Raw genomic sequence first — 24,076 nt, 5'->3', positions numbered from 1 at the left:
CAATTATATTATATGTGACCCTTGTGAAGTAAGGGCAAGAAACAGATTATAATTTTATTTGAGATTAGGTTCCATCTTTAACAAAAGTAATATGCAATTTGAAAAAAAAATTAGCTTCATGTGGTTTCCATGTCATCAGAATTGTTCTACATATATTTCACAACATAAATAAGTAGCAACTGTACACCCACACATTTGTTTCTGAGAGATATATTATTGCTTAAGTGTTTGAATGCATTATGTTACACATTAACAGGCTGGTTTTCCATTAAGTCATGGGACGTATCCATGGTGATCGTTTCTTATTGCCTTCTATAAGACATTTCAATTAAGTCAATGTATTGCAGCAGTACTATTTAACATGGTTAGGATTTACAATATATTTGAGTGTGAGGTTCCCCTGTATTTTCATTTAACTGGTAATGTGCTGCAGTAGAAACAGGAAACCTTGCACAGATGTGAATCTGAAAGTGTACTCTCTTCATCTCTTAAACCTTTGTGTGCTGCACAGCCTGACTAACCTTTCTTTTTCATGCTTCACTGGCTTTGTGATAGATCAAGTTTAAACTGGTGCATATTAGCACATTTGTTACTGGTAGAGGAACAGTTGGCTATTATTTGTAGCTTGTCGATGAGACAGGAGAATTTGGTAAGAGAACTTCAGGTGAATCTGCTTTTAAAGCCCCAAAGTCAGTAACCGCATCTCTAAGACTATTTATTCCAGCTATGAGAAACAATGCCGATAACCAGTGTCATCCACTTGCAAGACAAAATGAATAAACAGGGGAGGCCTGAAACTGATGAAATGCCTCTCGGCAGAAGGAAAGCACAGCTTGGCAGATGTGTGTCCGCGCAGCACCATTGCAATACCACTTTCACTGGATGGGGAGCATTTGTGCTTCTCATATTCCCAGGAGACATACCTCATTTTTCTGTCTGTCATGAAAAGCCTTTTAGTTCTAATGTTCAATGCCATTATGCAAGAACAGAATGATTCAGAATTATAGCATCTTGTGGCTCATGAATGTGGTGGATTAACACTATACCATTTCAAGGAACATATTTCTAAATAGCAAAAAAAACATTCACTAATGTTCTCTTTTTCACATGACTGAACTTCTATTTGTCCCCATAAAGAGGCATTTCACTGTTTCTGGCAACAGGTTGTTACTTTTGGGTGATGCATGTACTGTAGTCCTGTATACTATATACTGTATAGAACACAACCAAAATCATAATTGCTTACAGTTACAGTACACTCATTTTGAAACATTGATTATGCTAGTTCCTATTTTCGTGCTTCACATTTCTAACACTAAGATGATTTGTTTACAGGTCATTTTTAAGAAACCATAGATTTACTCTGTAATTATGAATTCAGTTACTTTTTATTGGAATATTGCATGTATCTCTTTTCTAGAGCAAAGCAAATGTTTATTTTTCACATTCTTTTTATGTTACTTACAACATTTTCTGTCAGTTTTGGTGCACAAATTCAGAATTATGATGTCAACCACACAACAATCCACACTTATTTTAAGCCTCCATACAATATATAATTATTGTTCATACTGATAATAGTCCATTTGGATAGAAAAATTGCTGACATCTCTGCCACCATTTATAAATAAAGATAAAATATACACAGTACATGAGCACAACAGTGAAAGCTAAATTCTGTTTTAATTACGAGTTGAACATCAGCTGTTTAAGGTTCCACTTCATTAGTCTGACCAGCAACAATGAAAGGGCTACCCAGTGTCTACTGTATGTGCACATGCACGGCAGTTATAATTTAAATAAAATGATGGTTATCAATATTAATAGGTTTTCTTCTCTGATCTATAACCTGATGATAACTTCTAAACTTTAAACTACCATCTTAATTTTCTTCTATGAATGATTATTTTTCAGTTATGTTTAAACAGTGAATATACTGTACACACAAACAAAATATAGGTTAATAGAATCATTTTTCATCATTCTTCTGATTTATCCTTGATCATCCCTTGTCCTATCTACCAGATCGTACAGTGTCCCCTGCTTGAGGGGACAGAAATTGAGAAGCTTTTGGCTCCCCCACAGCTAATGCATGCTAATGCCAATTTATGATATAAAGCCAGATGCACTTGTTGGCAGAAGATCTAAGAAAATTTCTCAGTTTTCACCTCCTTATGGAGGGCATACAACCACTAAAGTATTGCTGAAGAAATAGACACCCTGCCATTAGCCTAGACATTTTCTTTATCTCATGTATGTCTTTAATTCCCTTCTTTTCATGACCCTCCTGAACCCTGCTCATCATTGCCCTGACCTTTCCCACACAGTTGTCCTTGGCCTACTTTCTAAATTCACTCGACAGTTTGAGCTAATGGAGCCAACAAACTAGGGATATTTATGGAAAACGAAGACATCTGTTCCAAGGATTACCAAATATACACTCTGGCCTTCCAAATCTCTCATAAATAGTCAAACATTACTTTTTAAAAAGCCCTTACTATGGCCATTACTATGCCCTTACTATGGCTACTATACTTCTATGACTACATATATTAATGTATATACAGTAATTAATTATATAGTCGTATTATTGAATTCAGATAGAGTATCTTCATTTCAAAGACACAAATAAAGATTAAAAGCCATTTACCCTCAGTGGATTCCAACGACAGATAATGTGCAGGTAATTAACGGCTGTCTGAAAAATGACATCACACCCATATTTTCTTTGTAACTGTTTTATTCTTAACAAACCACAGACTGAAAGGTAATGAATGCTTTTCAGAAGTAATATGTCACCTCCTTGATTTGTTTTACTGCAGTTAAAAATATTCTGCACTTTGAAATGGTACAAACATTCTAAAAAAAACAAAAAAAGCTCTTTGTACACAACACGAAGGGGAATAATACAAAAAATTCAGCATGTAGATAACATCAAACTATCCCAATGATCTACAGTACATGAGCAAACTTTTATGTAGACAATAAAAGCAAGAAGAGATAGAGCTTCCCACACTCAAGGGTACTGGAGTCTTCCTGTCATAACCAAGAAAAACCATAAGAATCTACGGTATATGTACTCTCAGTATATTTTGGAATAAAGAAGAGAGATATGCCAGTATGGTTTTAAAAAATAATCATAGTTTTCTTTGAAAAAAATGTATTTGATTTAATAAGAATACTTTCTGCCTTGTACGGCCAAACATTTTAATGCTGTAGATGTAGATGCTGTAGATGTAGATGAATTGTGATGGATTTTTTTCAAATGAATAAACCTAAATCTAAATCTTGATTCCTTACTTTAGCTAAATAGAAGTGTGAATATGTCGGGTTACATTGAAAGGAAATTCAAAATTAACTTGCACATTAATTGCTCCTGATTCCGACCTATTCTGTACCCACAACAAAGTTTTGAAGCCTTTCTCGTAATTTGATATTCCTTCCCATCTCGCTTTTCATCAGTTTCATCAGTCCTCAGTGTCAGTGAGCAGAAGGAGATTTCTCTGAAGACGAATGCAGGATTATGTGCCATAGTAACATAGGTTTGCTGATGCGAATCTTTCTGTATCACGGGTTTTGAATTCCCCTCTCTATTCTGATTTGAGCTTACCAATATTGGAATTTAAACATGATAATTCTATGTGGATTTACAGATTGAATCCATTGGTTAATAAGACATATCTTTTTTTTCTAAAGCCACAGGAAGATTGATTAATCATAGACACACAGCACATTAACGTCTTTTATTACGTACACTGTTGACAATTTGAAGTGTTCTGACACATTTTTAACCACAGTTTTCTTACCATAACATAACAGAAGTTTTGTTCAGTATAAGACTAGAGGAGTTATACAAAAAGTTGTTTTCTGCTATAACTCCTCTACTTACTGCATTGACTTATTTTGGTACATTTTTTCTTGAGTCTCTAATGTCCTTAAAGGCAGTTATTATATTATATTAAAATTGTTTTTCTTATACCCCAGACACAAAAACCACTGTAGGTCCCTAGAGGAATAATACACTAATTCTAAACTGTTTCCAAATCTGAGCAGTATTGTTATTATTTACATTATAGTCAGCACTCTAATATAGTTAAAAATAAGTAGATATCTGTTAAGGATAATGTAATTTGGAAACTTAAAATAACGTTTCATTAAACTTTGGATGTTCACTTAAACTGAGAGTTTTATATGAAAATCATAAAAATCCCTCTTCCTAGCATGTACCTAAAAGAAAATGTAATACAGAAATTATTATACTGTAATTATCATACTGTAACTTTCAGAGCTAAATTCTGTTAAAAGTTAACTAAAAGTTTAATTAATTAAATTAAGCAGTATTATTTTATATTGTACAACAATACAGCAGTATAGTATGACAAAGATCTGCCATTGTAAGAGCAAATCTCTAGTTTTAGAAATGTTATGGTTACCACTGTTTATGGATTCTTGATGTCCATATTTTTTAATTGTTTTATGTGAGGTAGGAAATTATGTTATTTGTACTTTAAATATTAAAGGGAATAAATCATTATATAATATAAATACAGCACATTTATCATATTTTGGATTATAAATTACCCAAATAATTTTATATTTGCAGTGAATGTAAATTTTTCTGGACCACCTGATCCAGATAAAGACTATGATAGCATATAACATATCTTTTGAAAGGATTTAATACATTTTCTGTTTTCTTTTCTTATGTCTTTGCCTCCTGACCCTAAGTAACAGCAGTGAACCTCCTTTGCACCTGCTCCTGCTGTGGCCTAAGCATTAGGCAGCCTATGAATGGAGAAAATTGTAGTATCAAATCTCAGTGCCAACTGTGAGCCAGCACCATTGTCAAATCCCTGCTGAGAGCCGTTCCCCTGTCGAAGTTCCCCAGAGAGTTTCCAGTTCTTCCCTGGTTCCTGCTTCCTTTTGAACTATGACCTAAGGCCTTTCTCGTTAGCTCAGTGCTGTGAAGTAGATGAGGTGGTTCTGGTGCATCAGTGCTCCGTACAGACTCGTTAACAGACCAGAGTTGCCCTCTCAATGGGTCATCTAGGTGTCATATTCAAATAATGAGGGAATTAATAGTGGAGGTAATATTGTAGAATGCCCCTTTCATTGGTTGAACTGTGAGAAAGAATATCTCCCTAACTAAAACATGAGGAATAACAGAGCTATCTTACATTTTGCTAATTATTGGATTTTAACCACTAGCATTGGCATTAAAAATGTTAATCTATGAACAGCAGTGTAAGAGTGCACAGAAAAGAGGACTGCGGGGCCTTTTTATTCATAACACTTCTAAAATCTTGGCAGTAATTCAGGTTTTATAAACAAGCACTGCACATCTGACCTTTTCCACTGGGTGAAACTAAATCCTCTCATTGTGAAGCCAAGAATAATTTTACAGCAAGTGGTATGGATAAAAGATTAATTAATGAATAAATAAAATAAGTATGCAGTAAGGGTTCTATTGCTTTGAAAAACAGCTGTGTTCCTTTCAACAGGAAAAGCACAAAGAAGATTGTATGGTTTACAACAATAGAAAAAGTGCTTAAGAGCCTGTGCACCATTGAAAAATACTGAACCAAAATAATCCTTAATATTTTACTTCCATTCTTTATTTGACAGGATTTCGGAATAGGCCGAAATCACTGAAAGTGTTTGTGAACCCAAACAGCCATAAGAAAGAAGCTCACCAGATCTACAAAGAGCAGGTTGAACCTCTGTTTAAGCTTGCTGACATCAAGACAGACATCACCAGTAAGTAAATTGTATTGTGAATTCTTAAAGCACTGTAGTGGCAAATGTGTTGTATGTCAACAAATTGGTAACTTAAAAGCAGTTTCAATGTTCAGAAAAACAGACTTTGCTCAAATGTCAAATTTTTTATCCCCAGATCTTGCATTTCAGCAAGAGACATTTGCTCTAATGTAATTTATACCCTAAGGCTTAACCCACTCAAATCACTTGATTACATTTCCTTCTTTCTAATAAAAGACCTAGGTCTCTTGTCCTAGCTTTTGTGAAATTTAACAATTTACGATAGTTAAACACCAGGAAAGAATAAGGGGCTTGTTGTAGTAACATAGTGAACAATTAAAAAAAAAAGATGGATCTGAAATTTAATTATTCATAGTTTTAAACCTTACATTTAGACTGGGGGAGCATTCTAACTCTTGACTTCCATGTTTTGTGCCATGCTTTGTCAACACTGCCATCATAGTTTGTCACATTTTAAATCGGTTTATTCCTACCTGAATATACAGATTATACAGTAGTATGAAGTTGAAATGACAAAGAAAAAAAATGCGGTTCAAATTACAGCAATAAAACATTAATAAAAAAATCAACCTAATCTCTCCAAATGGGGTCTAAATTGACTTAATATTTTTAACATTCTGATATAGCTCCTAGAGTACTATATGTTTTTAGACTACGGAGGTTGGTTTAGATTGGAGTGTGAGATGTAAAGTGCCTTAGACAAACAGTCACAGAACATCTCTCAATAACATGAAACCTGACCCACTGGGAGGTGCTTTGCCCATCTGTTATTGGGGGGTGCAATATATTGCTGTATGTGAACAGATTTTAAATGGTAAAGGAGATTCCACAGTTTGGTAACTAATGAACTTTGGTATTTGATCCCCAAAGCTATTTAAACACTAATAAAATATCCATTCAAATAATGCATTCCCGTGTCAACATGGGGAATGGTCCAGGTAAAACAATTAAAGGTATTTTTGTCTAATAGAAATTAAATATCTTACTTACGTCATTGGGTTCTTCATCTTACATCAGTATTATTTATCACTATATTTTAGTTTCAGGGAAATTTTACCTTTTGTTTGGGTTTTTTTTGGAATACCAGAAATATCAGAAATCTACACAGTACATGTCAGAGCAAGCTGAGTGAAGTGGTTTGCCCTAGTGAAACTTGAAATTTGTGAAACTACACGGTTTTTAAAGTTTCAAACAGTGAGTTGTTGCTGTTCAAATAATTAATATCTACAAAAAGACTGAAAAAGAAAATAAGTGGTGTAGTTATCCTATATGTAATAGAACACAAAGGAAACATATACATTTAAAATCATATAAATTATCATAAACTGGGTTAAGGTGCAATATACAGTATATATACAGTATGTCTAATCGTTATGAAACTTTTAGAGACAATAATTATAGTTGTATAACACTATACCATATGTTACAAATAAAACAGAAGAAAAGAATACAATAACCTGAAAATGGGGAAGATTGAAGAGGGTGTGCACAATAAGGATAAAAAAGCTGTACTTTTGTACATGACAAATGAATACCAGAAGGGAAAAGTGTCGTTTGTTCTCTGTTTTAGTTAGCAAACACTCCTCCTACAGGTTAGCTGTTAGAACTACATGTGCAGTGTGACATAATAATACACCTCAATGGTGGGGCATTAAAATACAGTCCTGTTCTTCAAACATGGTCATCTGGAATCATAAACCTTTAACATGATTTTTATTGTAGGATTGTAATATATAATATTTCACAAACATTTTGAACAATAATTCGCATTGTTTCTTTTTCTTATTACCAGCTCAGCTAAATGAGGAAAATTGTGTTTACAAACTATTAAAAAACCTTGCTGGGTTATATTTAATATGTTTTTATTTATTTAAAATTAGAAATGTGTATTAAACCTTTAAATTTTAATTTAAAATTTAATTTTAATTTATACAGTACTTTGTAATAAACTTACAGATGTACTTACATTTATTCTCAATCATCTAAGTATTACCTATACGTAAAGCTCTCTCTCTCTAGTAGTTAACAAACTGGGACCTGTTCCATCTCTTTTACTGTTCTTGAAATTGATGTGAAATTACCACTTAATTTACACACATGCAGTTGAATTGGATATATCTAAACACGATACTTTCTAAACATATACATTCGTATTGTAATCTTAATTAGTGAAACTGTTTTACTCTAAAACAACGCATGTGAGCCAAGATTTTTAGGTGTTTGAAAAGCAAGCACAATAATAAACATACTGTAAATGCAGTAATCTGGCCTTCTGAACATTTTAAATGCTTTAATCTGACATTAAACAAGTATACTCTATTGTAGTAACGTAGAGGAATTTCTTTAGAGGACATTTCATTTGTCCGCCTCTAATTGTGATTCTGCGGTTTTCCTAGTTCATTTTCTTTTAAAAATAGTTTGAATATTGTATCATTTTTTGAAAAATTCTGGAACCACACTGGTACCCAGGACAGACAACCATGAAAAATTAATGTAATCTTTCAGATAATGATGCACATTCTTACACAAAAAATCCATCTGCAAGTGTCACGTCAGTCAACAGAAATCTTTGATGGGTGGATGCAGCTGGGCCGTCTCTTCTGGCAGAGCTGCCCTAGAAAATGCTAAATGTGGTTATGATGCTCTGTGCCATCTGCAGCATGCCAGCTCATCCCATCTTCACTGGCATTTATAATGCCATGTAGGGCATAAACAGCACCCGAGATGGGAATGCAGAGTGACAGATCCAGACCCTCTAGAGGATGTTGACTCTGGTGTGTAGACGTGCCACCCTCCCTCTCGCATCCTTCTCTTTTGTCACCGGTGTTTGGCTGCGTTTCATGTATCTGAATGCGGTGGCCTTTTTAATTATTTTCTTCCAATATCCACCTTTGGCTGTTGTACTTGGTGATCGCATAACTACAGGCCTTTTGATCTTCACTTCCAAAGCTGAGCGGCTTGACATTTTTCATAGGTGAAGCCTCCAAAAACCCTCTCCGGCATGGCTCCTTGGTACTTACATGTGTGAAGGCAAGAGCACTAATTTTAAATTATAAACTGACTAAATGTGGGTTACAACCAAATAATTAACATAATTGAGGGCATTACTGACCTTGTTTTGCATAAATGAGGGGAACCACTCAGCTCAGGAGGCAGACTGTTTGTACTAGTTCTTTTTTGTTGATTAAAAATGCAAACAACCAAGTATAAATTCCGCTTTACGGCCTGTACCATATGTTCGTTCTAGCTATTTGCCAAGCACTAGTTAAAGGTGCTAAAGGCAGTGATTGCCTGTCTTTGCATTTCAGAGATCTTTTTCCTTATGCACAATCTCTCCTTTGTAGTTACAGAGAACAAGGGACAAGCTCTTTCAATTCTGAAAGAATGCAAGCTGGATGAATATGATGGGTATGTTGAAAAATGTATACATATAAAACATGCATTTAAGGTGAAATTGAAGATTACTAAAGCAGTGTTGTAAAGGTATCATTTGATGCTTTAGTTTTGTGACTGCACATTGGGTAAGTACTAGTTGGGCTACTAATTACCTCTAATTCAAGTAGATTGTTCAGCCATTGTGTAGCACAGAAAAAGCAAATATCAGAGCAATTTACAGATAGAAGAATTAAAATAAATTAAAAAAGAATACAATTTCCATCTTACAAATGCATCATTGTAGCATTATTCTAGTTGATATGGCATTCTGGCATTATTCTTATAGCCTTTGCTCCTAGGCGGTACTTTAAATATAATAAATAAACCAGTATTTGGGAGAACTGCTGTATACAAAAATGAACAAAATGCTTTGATTAAAATATTGAACTGTTTGCCACAGCAGTGCGGTTTCTGACAAAAAAGCCTTCTCTTGTATGACCACAGCGGGTGGGACTTTAATTACCTATTTTGGAAGCAATGATAAAGTACCTTCATCCAAAGGACTGCTGGTATTAGGGTTTTATGCCATGGTATAGCTCCCATGTGTCTACATTAAAGTCAGAATTAGCTCTTCTTAAATATTTCCTGCCCTTGTTTACTGAGGGTTGCTGTGGCACTATGGTGCTCAGCAGTGGGGCTGCCAATAAAACACAACCTGCCCACCACTAAAGAAAGAAGCACAGGGTAGACATGGCTCAGGCTCCTGGCATGCACACACTCCAGCACAGCCTTTGATTAAAAAGGAGGATGCAACTGCAAAAAGAAACAAGGATAAGATAATAACTACATAAACTCGCACTACAAAAAATCTCACAAAATGTGTCAAAACAAAGCTTAACTGTTGGACTAATTAACCCATTAGTTAATCAAAACAATTAAATGGAAACAGTATCTAATTAGTTTCCTAGGCAATTGCATACAGTACATACAATTTGCATGTATAAAGTATGGATTCAAATTCAGCATCAAGAAATAATATTTAACAATTCCGGGATGTCTCACTTCTCAGTTTCTGATCACTCACTCAGACATCCATATCCTGCATGTTCAGAATTTTAATTGTTTAAGGTTACTGCCAGTGCTACCTAAAAGCTCACTAATGTCATTTTTATTTTAAAAAATCCTTGCATTTGTTTTCCAAAGTGCATTATATACTGTGTAGGAGAGGACCCCAGTTCATCTACCACTGATATTGCAGTACACATTTAGGTAATACGGTATGTAGTAGACATACCATAATGATTCTGGAGCCTCACGATAGATCAGAGCAATTGGAGAATTTAGGTCTGATCTGTGCAGTCAAGACAAAATGGTAAAGCAGCTGAAATTATTTTGTTTTGTTGTTACGCTGAATATAAATAATTAAGATAAACATTTCATCTATCAATCTGTTGCCAGATATCATATTTATGTCTTGTTAGGACACGGAAGCTGCTTATCCCAAAATATTCTCTTTCTATTGTTTACAAACCAGGATAATCTGTAAGCAGTAAAATCCATGTCAATATAATGAGATTTTTTAGTAGATTAAATTATTAGCAGATATTAGCAAACAATCCTTAATTTGCACTATAAAATGATTGTCAGCTTTATTAAACCGTACCAGTATTTTAAAATTTATTAAGAAAGCCAATGAGACTGTGATGTCACTAACATGAACATTCATAACATCATAACTATCTGAAATGTTAGCATATTCATGAGGATCTCGGTGTCCAGGCCAGATTTCCCCCCTCGGCCTTTACTGTGGCCTTCAAATTGTCCCCATGTATGATTGGCTTGCACTTGCCCTGCGATGGACTGGCGCCCCGTCCAGGGTGTACCCTGCCTATCGCTTGTTGCTTGCTGGGTAGGCTCCGGCTTCCTGTGACACCGTATGGTATACAGCAGTTAGGTAAATGACATGACATGACTACTAAGTGCTCATTTTAGCAAGAGACAGACATTACAACTCTTCATGGATATCATCTTCTTTCAACTGCTGGAAGGAAACCAAACCCCAGCACTTCCACCATCTTAGGAAGCCTTAGAACTCCATCCCAGTTTGGAAGTCAAATCTCCCCAGACCCCAGAACTCTGTTATGCTCAGCTTTCTCTTTTATTTTTGTCCCCATATACATTGTTGAGCATCCTAACTCACCATGCCTTTGACTACAACAATATCGTACACATTTTCATCTCTTTCCCTTTCCCAGTCCACCTCTTTCCACTGTCCAACAGGAATCTGCCCAGCTGCTAATATATGCTTCCTATTATCCCCTGTTTACTCCCAGGATCAGAACAAAACAGCTCCTTGCTCCTTATTCACAGCATTTGCCACTGCTAGCAACTGCACTACATATTCTTCAGAGCACCATACTTCAAACCTTCACTCTCACTAGCTGGTTTGGAAAAGTTGTGAAGGAGTCCATCGGGGCTTTGATATCTCCTGTTCTTTATTCAATCTAAACTATATCTTGGTTCATATTCTATTTTATACTTTAGAATTCTGTAACAGCATTATGGGCTCCTACTTGCTTCTTGCTTCTCGAATCATGCCAATAAAGCAAACTAATAAAAATCACATCTCTACTTTGGTTTAACCAAGTTAGTGATTTAAATGTAAACACAAAGTTTGAGAGGAGGACAAACCCCAATATCAACCACTTCCTACCTACATATAAATACAGAAAAACCCTCAGTTTAATGGACTGATGGGGTAAAGGGTATCTGCAATTGCTTAATGTCCGTTAAATCACAAATAACATTTTGTTTCAGGTAAAAACACTAATACAGGAGACAAATATATACTTAATATATGCTTTCTAGATCCTTTGGTCTATTTTTTAACAATCGCAAACAACACAGTCAATGGAAATTGTTCCTCTCCCTACTGTATTTTATCCTGACTGTACAAGCTATTTATTTCATGTATCATAAATATAGTGTATAAAACATGCAAACTGCATAAAACTTACAAAAGCATATGAAGCACAAACCACACCCATCTTGAGCAGCTGAACTACCCCTATAGGGCACCTTTCCTATACCTAAACCTATTTTGTCTGTTAAATCTGAAGTCCACTTACTGCAGCACAATTCTAGTTTACCCATTTCATTTCACATCCCTCCCTTCATACCATCTTCCCCCTTGCAGCAGTTCCCTGGATCACACCTCATGAAATCATTGAGTGAAGGGGGTTCCAACAGTAACATGCTCACAAACAGGTTGTTTTTCTCTCAGCCATGAAAGTTAAGCCGGTAAAACATACTAATTCAAATCACGCCTCTAATCCATCTTTATTAGGGTTTAACCAAACTGCTGAAATACAAAGCAGAACCATGCCCTTCTGCATTACAGACAAGTGAAGAAATCAGAGACTGTGCAATCGAGGTCTTTTTGTTGTGCAGAACCTGAAGTAAACCGCTCCTAAAGAAAAAAGAAAACACTTTCTAAAAAATGTGTTACTTGCTTTCTAAAAAAGGAAAACATCCCAAGCATTTCTTCATTGATGGATCTTTACAGGTTTGAATTAGTCCCGTATCTTTTATATTCTCCCGATTATAAAATGAGTAGATTTTTAATTTTTGAATAAAGTAGCACTTGCTAGTGACAAAGAATTTTCACAGTAATAAAATGTGTAATATAAAAAGAATGTTAAAGAGGTGGCACCACTGCTTTGATAGCAATTACTGCAGTCACACATTACTGTTAATTATCAGCACCTCAAATTAAGACCTCTTATTTATACATGATTTTTACTGCCTTCTGAACTCCTGATGATATATGGCAAATTAGCATTATTTTATGGCTTTGGTTCTTGTTAGTAGGATGTATTTCAAGTGACAGAACATTAGCCTAGGCCAAATGAGAATTATATGCTTTTTGCCATTACTAGAACATGACACTAAGCTTGTGTAGGTCAAACCCTTGTTTTAGTCTTCCAATTGCTCATGCTTAATATGTTATATACAGTAGGCATTATTATGATTTTGATTGATTTGCAGTAACTTTATACACAAAATACCAAAGAAAAAAGCTATTAGGTTTTACATTTTTGAGCATCTTAAAAGGGTACACAAACATACACACTAAAACACACTTTATCCAGTAATCTGTGTACACAGCCCGCAATGCTATTTATTGTACATGTACTAACTAAAACAGAACTGACAAGAAAAAATATTAGAGTTGAATAATTTTGAAAATGTAGTTGGAATGTGACTTAGTGCAACAGTGTTAAAATATGAATATGTATTCGGACTTGACTGTTATGACTGTAATTTGTTCAGGCTATGATGACTGTAATGTATTCATTAAGTCGATATTTATATTAAACAAGGTATATACAGTACAGTATGCATTTCAGTAGCTGCTAATGAATGTTCCAGATGTTATTAATGTATTACAAAGTCGGTCCTGTATATTGATGTCATAGTTTAAATCTTTTTAAACATTAATGAAATTCTAAGGGAGGTTGCAACAGTGAATTGTGTTAAGAGTATTGGTCTCAGCATTTGGGAACTTTGAGGTTACACAGTTTCATCCCTACAAAATACCAGTAATCCATTAATTCCTATAGGCCATTGAAGCTAAACTAATCCAGCAGCCAATTGGTTAGGTATTGTTAAAAATAATTTCTAAAATTAGAATAATCTTCTTTTCTCTTCAGTGTTCATTTATCGGTAATGTGCTTTAAACAGATTAGTAGGATCAGCCTTTTAATGATTTATTTTGCAATGGAAATTTTAAACTTTTCTGCCTTACATAAAATAAAAATATACAGCCACTATAAAATATTCCAACGCTTTCTCTGATATGCATTGTGTTCTAATTTTGTGTTACATACTGACTGCTCAATATACTCTTTTTTCATGTGAAATATGATGTATGTTTAAATTCTGTAAGGTTAGCCAGAATTAACTCAAAACAGACTACTAAGAAGCAGGTTCTTTTGCTTAGTTTTTTGTATCGTATTGCACTGCTACCTTTTTAGACCTTAAAGGTGTAATTAAAAAGAGAACTAACCTTTTTTGGTGCACTTTTTAGGATTACGTGTTTAGTTAAATGATTAATTGGACACAAATTTATAATGTTATTATCTGTTTACCTTCTATTTCTTGCGAGTACACAGTCATTACTCATGTTTTGTTATTGAACCCGGCTCACAAGGTTTCCTGTGCTGTCCCACAGTGTGGTCTGTGTTGGTGGGGATGGCACTGCCAGTGAGGTAGCCTATGGTTTACTTCTTCGGGCCCAGATGGATGCTGGGAGGGATACAGATTCTATCTTCACGCCTGTCAGAGCACCACTTCCTCTCGGCATAATACCAGCAGGTGAGTGGAGAGTATGCTGACTCACTTAGTTTTGCATCTGTCCCAAATCTTTATCTTTTATCCTCCTTTTAAAAGTTTTGCCTTGTTTGAAATTTGTGTGTATGTTGGGGAAGGGGTTAAAGTATATCTCTTCGGATTTTTGCTCATTGAATATAACAGTCTTTTACTAAATTCCAAAAGGTTTTCTAAACTCAGAAAATGTGACCTTGTCTTTTAGGTTATAATTTCCACTAAAGTTTAAGAAGGATCCCATCTGCCTGTCTGTATAGAGGGAATCATGCTTTGAGGCACATTTTTTCTTAACAGCCTCCTTACTTCCTTAGAAATGGGCAACAAACATTTTATGTCGGGAATCACTCCCTACAGTATGTTGTGCAAGCGACAGGATACTGATCAGTCAAACACTCTTTTAAAAATGAAGCCATGCACATAGAACAGATTTGGCAGAGCATATACATGAGCCAAAAGAATCATGTGTCAGGATACAGAAGCAGGGACTACATTTTCGGCCAACAGTTTGACCTTCACTTGTCATTTTAGTTGCTGTAAATGGAGTGTTGTTGTTATGTGAGATGGAAGCTCTCCAACACTGCACTCCATGCAAATTGGACGTGCTTAGGTCACTGTTTCTCTTCATTAGTACTCCCTCCCCAGGGATTATTTGTAAACAGTTGTTCGTCACAAACAAGAAAGATAGGTGCACCCCAAGGAATATATTTATAATACTGGTATTAGGTCAATCAGCAGGGCAGGCTTTGACAATTAACATTTTTCTTTTTTTTAAAGAAGTAGAATTTTTATAATGAGAGGGCTTATTTAGCTGTTGTGTTAAAAATAGCAATACAATCTTGATGGGGTTATAAATATCAATTGCTAAACTAAATGTAGTACATCTTTCAAAATATAAAATTATTAAACATGCAGTGAATGTATTGTTTATTTAACATACTGTACATTTTATTGTGAATTTTTGTTAGTTCCTAATTTGGAGTGGCAAAGTACACAAATATACAATTACAAATAGATTTTAATCGAAACTTGTATTAGTATGTATTAGGATTTACCTCCTCCTATATTTTTTGGGGTATTTGATTTTCAGATTTTATATTGTAAGAGCTGAAAATGTAAAAAATAATAACATGAACATACTGTACTAGTTCAAGTAAATGTTTTAAGTAAGAGAATTACTGATAAACGAGTGCAGTGTGAGCTTAATTTTGACTGTCATAGAATGTTGATGTACAAACCAAAAGCAAATAGCTGTGCTGTTGAAAGGCCAAATGATTGCATTTAAAAAAACAGATCACACAAATCTGACGTAAGACTATGTGCAAAATTTAAAACTGTCTCTTCCATAATTCACAGAAAATACACATACTGAAATAATTTTACCGCCTTTTGTAGCTGTTAATGAAGATAATTCCTACATACACTACCATATTTAATATCAAGCATATAAACTCTTGGCTTCTAATTAATTTGCCAGGTCTAAAATGTTTCATGGGGACTGTTAATTTCTTTGATATTTCAGGCAAAGAACCAAAATGTTGGTGCAGTTTTCTTGAGAGTTTCAGATATGCTTCAGTAGCAATTCATTGCATCACATTTATCTGCTTGAATGTGGGAGACATTAACAGCCTTATGAATATTCATGCAGTCTGGTTAATTAAGTTAATTGTTCTGCAGAAGTGCTTGCACTTCCAAGGACATTTTTTTTTCACAATTTCTGCATGGTACCTTCATCAGTCATGCTTTACAGGAACTGCTAATACTTTTGTCCTCACTCTAGTGCTGTTGGCACAGTTAAGAAAAGGGTGGCATTTGGCAGGAAAATGAATTGGGCAAATTGCAAAATTACCATTCTTGGTAAAAAATATGCTCAACAAATAATAAAGGCAATAAGCAGCATAGACAGGCAGGTTCAATGAATAAATAATTTGGAGGTTCATAAGTTATAGAATTCAGATAAATTTCTTCTTTCATCTAAAACGTTTTCTTGAGTAGAGAGTAGAATATATACAGCTCATACTGTACAGTACAGGTACGTATATGTATAATTTATCACTATGCTCAATATATAATATAGCACTATTTATTCTGTCAATTTTTCATAAGATATTAACTTTGAGCTGAACATTTAAATTGTTAGTTGTAAATATGTGGAAATATTTGGGATCACATTAATAATATGAATCTTTAAATGTGTACTGTACATATATGTGTTAATATTAAGCCTGTCAAGGGTGAGGTTGAAAAGATACAGTATGTGACAAAATGAACTGATAAACGGCTACAATAGTTTGTATTGACTATTGTTGTAAATGGCCAACGCACAACACAAAACATTTTTTTCATTATTTGCACCACAGTCATTCCCATTAATTCTAATATTAATAAGTTCGATATGCCTTTTGCTTAAATATCTGTCATTAAAGGCATGCAAGTAAACATTAAGTAAGTCAGGGAGAAAAGCCAGAGCTCTGGAAAATCTAGATTGTGGTCAGATTGAAAGATAACCACTTTTCAAAAGGTTAAATTTAGGATTAAATCTGGGTTAGTCTTGTTGAATCCCGAAGGTTCCACATTTCCTATGTTAAATGTGAGGGTTAGGGTGAGGATTTTTTGTACTGTCAACCCATTGAAGCAGGTGAGTGTTGAACACAATGGTAACTTCTGGATTCCCCCAAAATCTCTTAGAGAAACAGGGTGAGATTACTGATGCAGATTACCAGTGATGTAATCGTTATACTTTTCATTTACTTTCATAAAATGTTATTGTACCCTGAGATGATATGCAGCCAATTAAGTGCTTTTCAATAAAATGTTATGTTTCATGAAAAACTCTTACTTGGGTGTTTACATTTTGGCTACAAAAATAAATTGCATATTTACAACAATGATTGTTCAGTGCTCTTAGTCAAATGTATTATTATTTTTTTATACAGTGCTTGTCCACAATACATACAATTAATTATGGTATTCCTTCTATTGTTTCAGGATTGATTGTAAAAAAAAAGGAAAATACATGCAAACCATGCTCAAAACCTACAGTACAGTATGGCATTGTATCAGCTATTTTCCATATTCTAACATGAAGCAAAGGGCCTTCAAAGTGGATATTAAGTGCAAAGAACAGCAAACCATTACTCTTCTCCTCTCATGCCCAAGCTGCTCTCTCCATGAAGCTGAGACAATGTGTATGCAGGGGTTGGGTTTAGTTTTCAGTTTCAATGATTAACCTGGCATATGGAAACTCCCAGAGAAGGAAGTAATTGACAGGTATCTGCAGAGCTGTTTCATTTGGGCTCTGAATTTCTGCAGCCTGGGAGGTCACATCAGTTGTACATCACACTCACTATTGCAACCTACTATGTAGGTGTCTGTGCAGGACACATCGTGCCAAAATTGTTAAAACAACAACTATTTTTTAATTGTTTATCATTTTTATAGCCCATTGAATTTAAGCCAGAACTGCAAGATAACCATATGAAAGGAAATGTCTACTCACCCAGCAAGGACACACTGCTTTCCTGTTTGTTTCTCCCTTGTAATCAGACCAAATACAGACACCTGTTCTTTAGTTACTACAGCCAGAATGGTAAATGAGTTTAACTGATGCCAGTTAATTTGGAGTTACTCAGATAGGGTTTTTTAACTGCTCATCAGTAGAATTTGTAATGCAATTAATAATAATGCCGATCTTTATATAGTGTATATTATATTACATGCTTTCATACAGTATTTAAAGAAACTGTGCTATCAGGCACGTGATATTCTAGTTTGAAAAAGCTCTTATTATTTAAACTACTAAAAATCCTATTTATTTCCCAATTTAGGGTGAAGATTAAATGCAAAAAGATGCTAGCAGAAAATTTGTCATCGTCAGTTTATCATGGGAGTTTGCAAAATAAAAAGTAACCACTGTTTGTGGGGCCCCTTGCGGGGAATTAATTAGCACATGATAGATCTATTTAGAATAAATATACAGAGGAACATTAAAAATGTAATAAATGTTAATGAATTTAAGACTCATTTGATGTTGTTTAATGTGTCTGTCTCTCTATATAAGCTGTGTTGGTGTACAGCTATTCAGTGTTCATCTTCTACTGCTTTTATCGCTTGAAATTTGTCTGAATGGAAAAGAGATCACTACCTACAGTATAGCTGCATGGTGTCATGGCAGTTACTGTTGCAGGCTTACAGCTATGGGGTCCTGGGTTTGATTCTGGCCTTAGGCATCTGTCTGTGTGAAGTGTGCACGTTTTTGCCATATAGACATTGGTTTTAGCCATATTCTCCAGTTTCTTGCCATCTCCCAAAGACATGCTGTGTAGATTTAATTGGCTGTTTCAAATTGTCCCTTGTTCCATGGCCCTGTTGTGAACTGACATCCCCACCAGGATAAGCATCTCTCTAATAATGGATAGATACTTGGATCGCCTGTTGTAAAGCTGTATTTGCCTGATTGAATTTGCATTATTTATAAGGTAAACCTTAAACTTTAGGAAATGATGGTTTTCCATTTCTGGCTGTAAAATACAACTAAAATGGCTATAAAATGTGATGTAAGCGTTCAAAGTACTGTGTCTTATTTTTGAAGTACATTAATAAAAAATAAGCCAGTACTGATTTTGAATCAGTAACTGTACAAATATATGCATGAAGGAAAAAAGTCAAATATGTTGCTGTTAATTGAGGGCAAGTCTTTCTATAATTGAGGGCAGCATGGTGGTCCAGTGGTTAGCATTGATGCCTTGCAGTGCTGGGGCCCTGAGTTCAATTCTGGACCTTAGGTGCTATCTGCATGAGTTTGTATTGTATGTTCGCATTGGTGTTTGCCAGTCCAAAGACATTCTGGTAGTTTAATTGGCTTCTGGGAAAACTGGTCCTAGGTGTGAGTGCCTTGCGCCTGTTGCTTGGCAAGATAGGCTTTGGCTCCCCTGTGATCTTGAATTGGAAGAAACAGAAAATGGGCTGGATGTATGGATGGGTATAAATGGATACAGTATATTAGGGACAGTATGTAGCATAGTAAATGGTTCACAAAGTCTGTCTTCACAGCTTCATTATTTAAAACATAATATTATTGTTTTGCAGAATACAAAGAACACATTAAGTAAAGCAGCCAGTTTTAATCTTCATAGGCCTTATTACTTTAGAGAATATTACTTTTAGATACTTTTAGAGGATATAACTTAGCAGGCTCTCTTTATGTCTTTACAGGTTCCACCGATGTAGTTGCATGTTCTGTTCATGGAATAAGACATCCAGTTACTGCTACCATGCACATCATCATGGGTATAATTTCCTTTTATTTAATATATACATAGATGTGCTATGTCACTTAAATCTCTAGCCCTGTATCGTACACAAGACTAAGTGTATCAATATTCAATGTACTGTATACAAAATGAAATTGTTTTAAATTTATTTAGCTATTTAGGCAATCTGTAGAATCAGAAACAGTTTCCATGTTTGTAACCATGAATGACATTCAAGCAAGATTTATCTAGAACAATGTGCTGCTTAATGCAAGCATGATTTCTTTTTGTCAATTCACAAAGCTTTTTTCTTCTCTTTCTTGTGTTCTGACTGCTAGATGTGGTAGCAGGTCACATGAAACTGAGCTGTTACACTTAAATAATCCCCAGGGGCCATGTGTCAGATGTATCTCCCAGAAAATTGTTTCATTGAAAGGATCGTGCTTTCATTTGCATACTGCATGTATTGCCATACGGTTGTCCTTTTTCAGTTCTTAACCATGCATTTGGTTCCAGAGCCTGAAATTCCATGCAAAAAATTATATTATACTTCTGGTTATATTTGTCACTTTTAGTTCTGTCCTGCCTAGGATTCTCCACTGTGCTGGTATTCCAGGCCTTGCTATGAAAGACAGTTGACCGCTTCCTCCAGTTTTGACTTCCACCTTTGGCATGAAATTACCTGCTTTAGTATAACATATGTACCATCACCAAACTAGGGGTTTAAATATAATTTCCATGGAATGAAAGCTGAACAATAGACAGAAAAGGCTGTGCTTTAATTTATCATAGAATAAATTGTAAAATTATTTTGCATTGTGTACACCAATCTTATAGGTTTCTTTTCCATTATACACTTTCTATCATTGAAAACACTAATTGGAACTTTTCACTACTTTATATATTACTTTTTATTTGGTATATATTTGATAGAGGTATATATTAGCAAATAATTTCATTCCCATTTCTTTTTCGACATTCTTCTCATGAAAGAGTAGTGAAACAGTTTTGTGCTGAACAGCAACCCCTAGTGGACATTGTCTTATTACCTTTAACATCTTGGACAACAGACACAGCAAGGCTTAATAGGACAGAACAGCACAATATTGAAAGGCAAGTAGAGACTATTTGCAGCCCAGTGTTGCAAAGTATTACTTACATGACCAAAAAAAAACAACAAATGACAAATTAATGTTTCTGTTGAATGCTTAAAAATATTTACATTTACGAGCCATCAGCCATTTATAGCCCAGCAATCAACCCAATAATGACCTACTGTACAGTATATGCTCAAGAGAGTTTCTTTTTTGGTTTCTTTATTAAGTCTTCTGTTTAATGTTTTCTTTCACATAAACTCTTCATTAATAATCTTTAACCGGGGTGATCCAGAGTACAAGGATTTGCTGTTTGGACAGCGCTACTCCTTGCCCTGAATCAAGTTCAAAAAAGCATATTTTGGACAGACCCTGAAAAAAAAGACTGGAAATATCTGCTTTTAAAAGAGCTACAAAGCAAGTGGATTATACATCGTTAGTGTGTTTTTGGAAATGTAAGGAAGAAAAATCTGAAAAGTTAAAAATCAAAATTAAAAATTAAAGCAAATAATACCCAGATAGCAAAAATGCTGATCTTAAAGAATTATTAGTATCAGTATTTTAGCCCCAGAGTAGACTCAGTATGAGTGTTCATACTACAATATGTGTTCCTTATTTTGTAAACTTTTACATCTACCGTAGGTTACAACAGTAGTGCAAAAAACATAACTGTAGAGTGAAACTCATACAGTAACAGCTATTCTGGTGGAAACTACTTAAATTATAGCATTAATGCCTGTTGATGTACTGTATATGGATTTCATGCTTCATCTATCGCTTAGATGTTTTTTTCTCTTTATCTGTGCAGTACTATCAGTCTTTATTCCTGAGTCCACTTTCTTCTTGGACATAAGAATGCTGCAGAAAAACTGGTTTTGTCTCTAAAATAACTATTGCACAAATGGACACCTTGAAGGAATAGGAATGGAATTTTAATTTAGGGCCAATCACGGGCTATTGAATATTTAATTAAGGAAACTTTATGCATGTGAAAAAAGACAACTGCTGTGATTTTCAGCACATGACAAATAATTAATGAAGCACAGTGTCTCCCATATATATGGGAGGCAAAACAAGGACAGCAACCTAATGATTTTAAAAAGGCCAACAGAGAGTGTCACCAGATCCATTGGCACTGTACAGCTTTGGAAAAATGGAACAGATTCCCTTCAAATTAACACTATTGAACATGTTTACTGGGAAACATCAGGTTTACACACAATATCAAAGTCGGTTACACTATAAGAAGAATTAGTGAACAACTGCTGGCTGCGTATGGATGTGGTGTCATTGTGGTGTGCTTGTTTTGAAAGATGTGAAAATGTCAGAATGCCCTATCACCTAAGTAGCTGTGTGATACATATACTGTACCGATGTTTAGAGCTATTAAAGTAGTCACCATCACCCTAATTGGAAGTTTTCTTTCAATCTGCAGGACATCTCCAGTCAGTGGATGTTTGTACGTTTAGTTCCCACAGCAGGCTGCTCCGCTTTGGCTTCTCAGCAATGTTTGGCTTTGGTGGGAGGACTTTGGCCTTGGCAGAAAAGCACCGCTGGATGCCTTCCAACCAGAGAAGGGAATTTGCTGTAATCAAAACACTGGCAAATCTAAAGTAAGCAGGATTGTTTCATCCTAAAGGTCTGTCACCCTCTTTCTGAAAGTACAGTGACACAGATGGAAATCTTCTACCCTTTATCTTAAAATCTGGCTCTGCCTTACAAGGGAATTTTACCCATTTGCTATAAAAAATTTGGTATAGCTACAGAAGATCTCATTTATCACACATAGATTTATCCCTCCCGGGGCAAACAACTTTCCAAAGAAATATCTTTGATGTGTTAATTTTCATCTCTTCCTCTTTTTTATATTTATTTTTAGGCCTGAAGACTGTGAATTATCTTTTTTACCTCTGACACAGTCCCAGAAAGTAACTGAGGGAAAAAGTAGGTAGGTGACCAAACAAGGACTTGCACATCTTTCTAATCTTGATTGAAAGCGTGCTATAAACTGAAATGTAATTATTTAATTACTAAAGGAAACAAATCTCCTAGTTTAATTGCCTGCAGTGAAGCAATCAAAACAGGTAGAATGCAGAATGTTACTCAATTAATACGATTGCCTAAAATACGCAATGCCTTTAAATTGGTTTGTTAATTGCTGTGTATGGAAAAACATTATTACAGTCTAACAGCAATGGGAGATACACAATTTTTCAGAAATTGTTTGGGCATGTAATACATTAAATGTAATTTTAAACCCATACAACAGTGCCTTTCTTTTACCAGGTGCTTATTGTAATCACATTTACATGTAAATGCTCCTGTTATAACATGTCTATATGTTTTTAAACAAAAGTCATTAAAGTCATTGATATGTTCAAAGTTTGAATGCCAATTTTGGCAGAATACCATGTGCCATCTCTTTTTCTGAGTAAATCACTCAGACCTTAGACACTATAAATTGCAATGAAGAAATCTTAAATCATTGAGACATACCTACAGTAGCTGTGGGGAGTGCTCATGTTACATTCCAGAGGGCTTCTTCCTGGAATAAGCTAACATTCTTGCGTCTTTGTAATTGTTTTACAGAAATGACTCTACAAAGGATAGTCCCCCAAATACTGGTATGTACACATTTTTAAACTGTTAGTTTATCGTATCACTTAAAATGTTTTCCTTTTAATTAAATATTTTTCTCTTTGACTTGGATTAGATGATGAAGAGGAATGGCAGAAAATAAAGGGCCTTTTTCTAAATATCAGCATCATGGCTATCCCTTGCCTGTGTTCCATGGCACCAAGAGGTCTGGCACCTAATACTAGGTCAGTGTGTTGCGTGAGGAATTAGTTTAAAGTCTATAAATTGTGACATCTTCTTTGAGATTTTGGCCTGAGTCCTAGAGATCCATCATTGGCCCAGGGCAGTCTGAAGCTTCTGAGGATGAGGACTGCGGTGGACTCAGTAATCTCAGGGATTGGAATCAGTAGCTGGATCAGACTGCCGAGGTCAAGGCGTCTGAGTGGAATAATCGGTAGATAATTACTCTGATTAAATTGGGTGGCAAGTCAGATTTAAGAGCAGAACATCTGTCCACAGTCCTCAAGGGTGTCACTTAGCTTTGATACTTCTTTGTAAATATATACACCTGTACCTCCCTAGAATGATGTTTAAATTTCAGTATCTCCCAAGAGC

General features: G+C 35.0%; 1 protein-coding gene across 1 annotated transcript in view; it reads left to right on the top strand.

Moving 5' to 3' along the window:
• Positions 1–24,076, top strand: part of cerkl (CERK like autophagy regulator) — a 49,007-nt gene that overhangs the window by 21,184 nt on the left and 3,747 nt on the right. The window contains exons 4-11 of the mRNA XM_088929896.1: positions 5,626–5,757; positions 9,123–9,186; positions 14,387–14,529; positions 19,753–19,827; positions 22,320–22,497; positions 22,764–22,832; positions 23,474–23,508; positions 23,598–23,706. Of these exons, the coding sequence (XP_088786022.1) occupies positions 5,626–5,757; positions 9,123–9,186; positions 14,387–14,529; positions 19,753–19,827; positions 22,320–22,497; positions 22,764–22,832; positions 23,474–23,508; positions 23,598–23,706 (805 nt within the window). The remainder of the gene's footprint in view (positions 1–5,625; positions 5,758–9,122; positions 9,187–14,386; positions 14,530–19,752; positions 19,828–22,319; positions 22,498–22,763; positions 22,833–23,473; positions 23,509–23,597; positions 23,707–24,076) is intronic.

This window comes from Atractosteus spatula, chromosome 13 (assembly GCF_055471065.1).
Source record: "Atractosteus spatula isolate fAtrSpa1 chromosome 13, fAtrSpa1.hap1, whole genome shotgun sequence".
Taxonomy (NCBI): domain Eukaryota; kingdom Metazoa; phylum Chordata; class Actinopteri; order Semionotiformes; family Lepisosteidae; genus Atractosteus; species Atractosteus spatula.
Note: the sequence above shows the minus strand (reverse complement) of the source record. Positions and strands in the feature narration are given on the sequence as shown.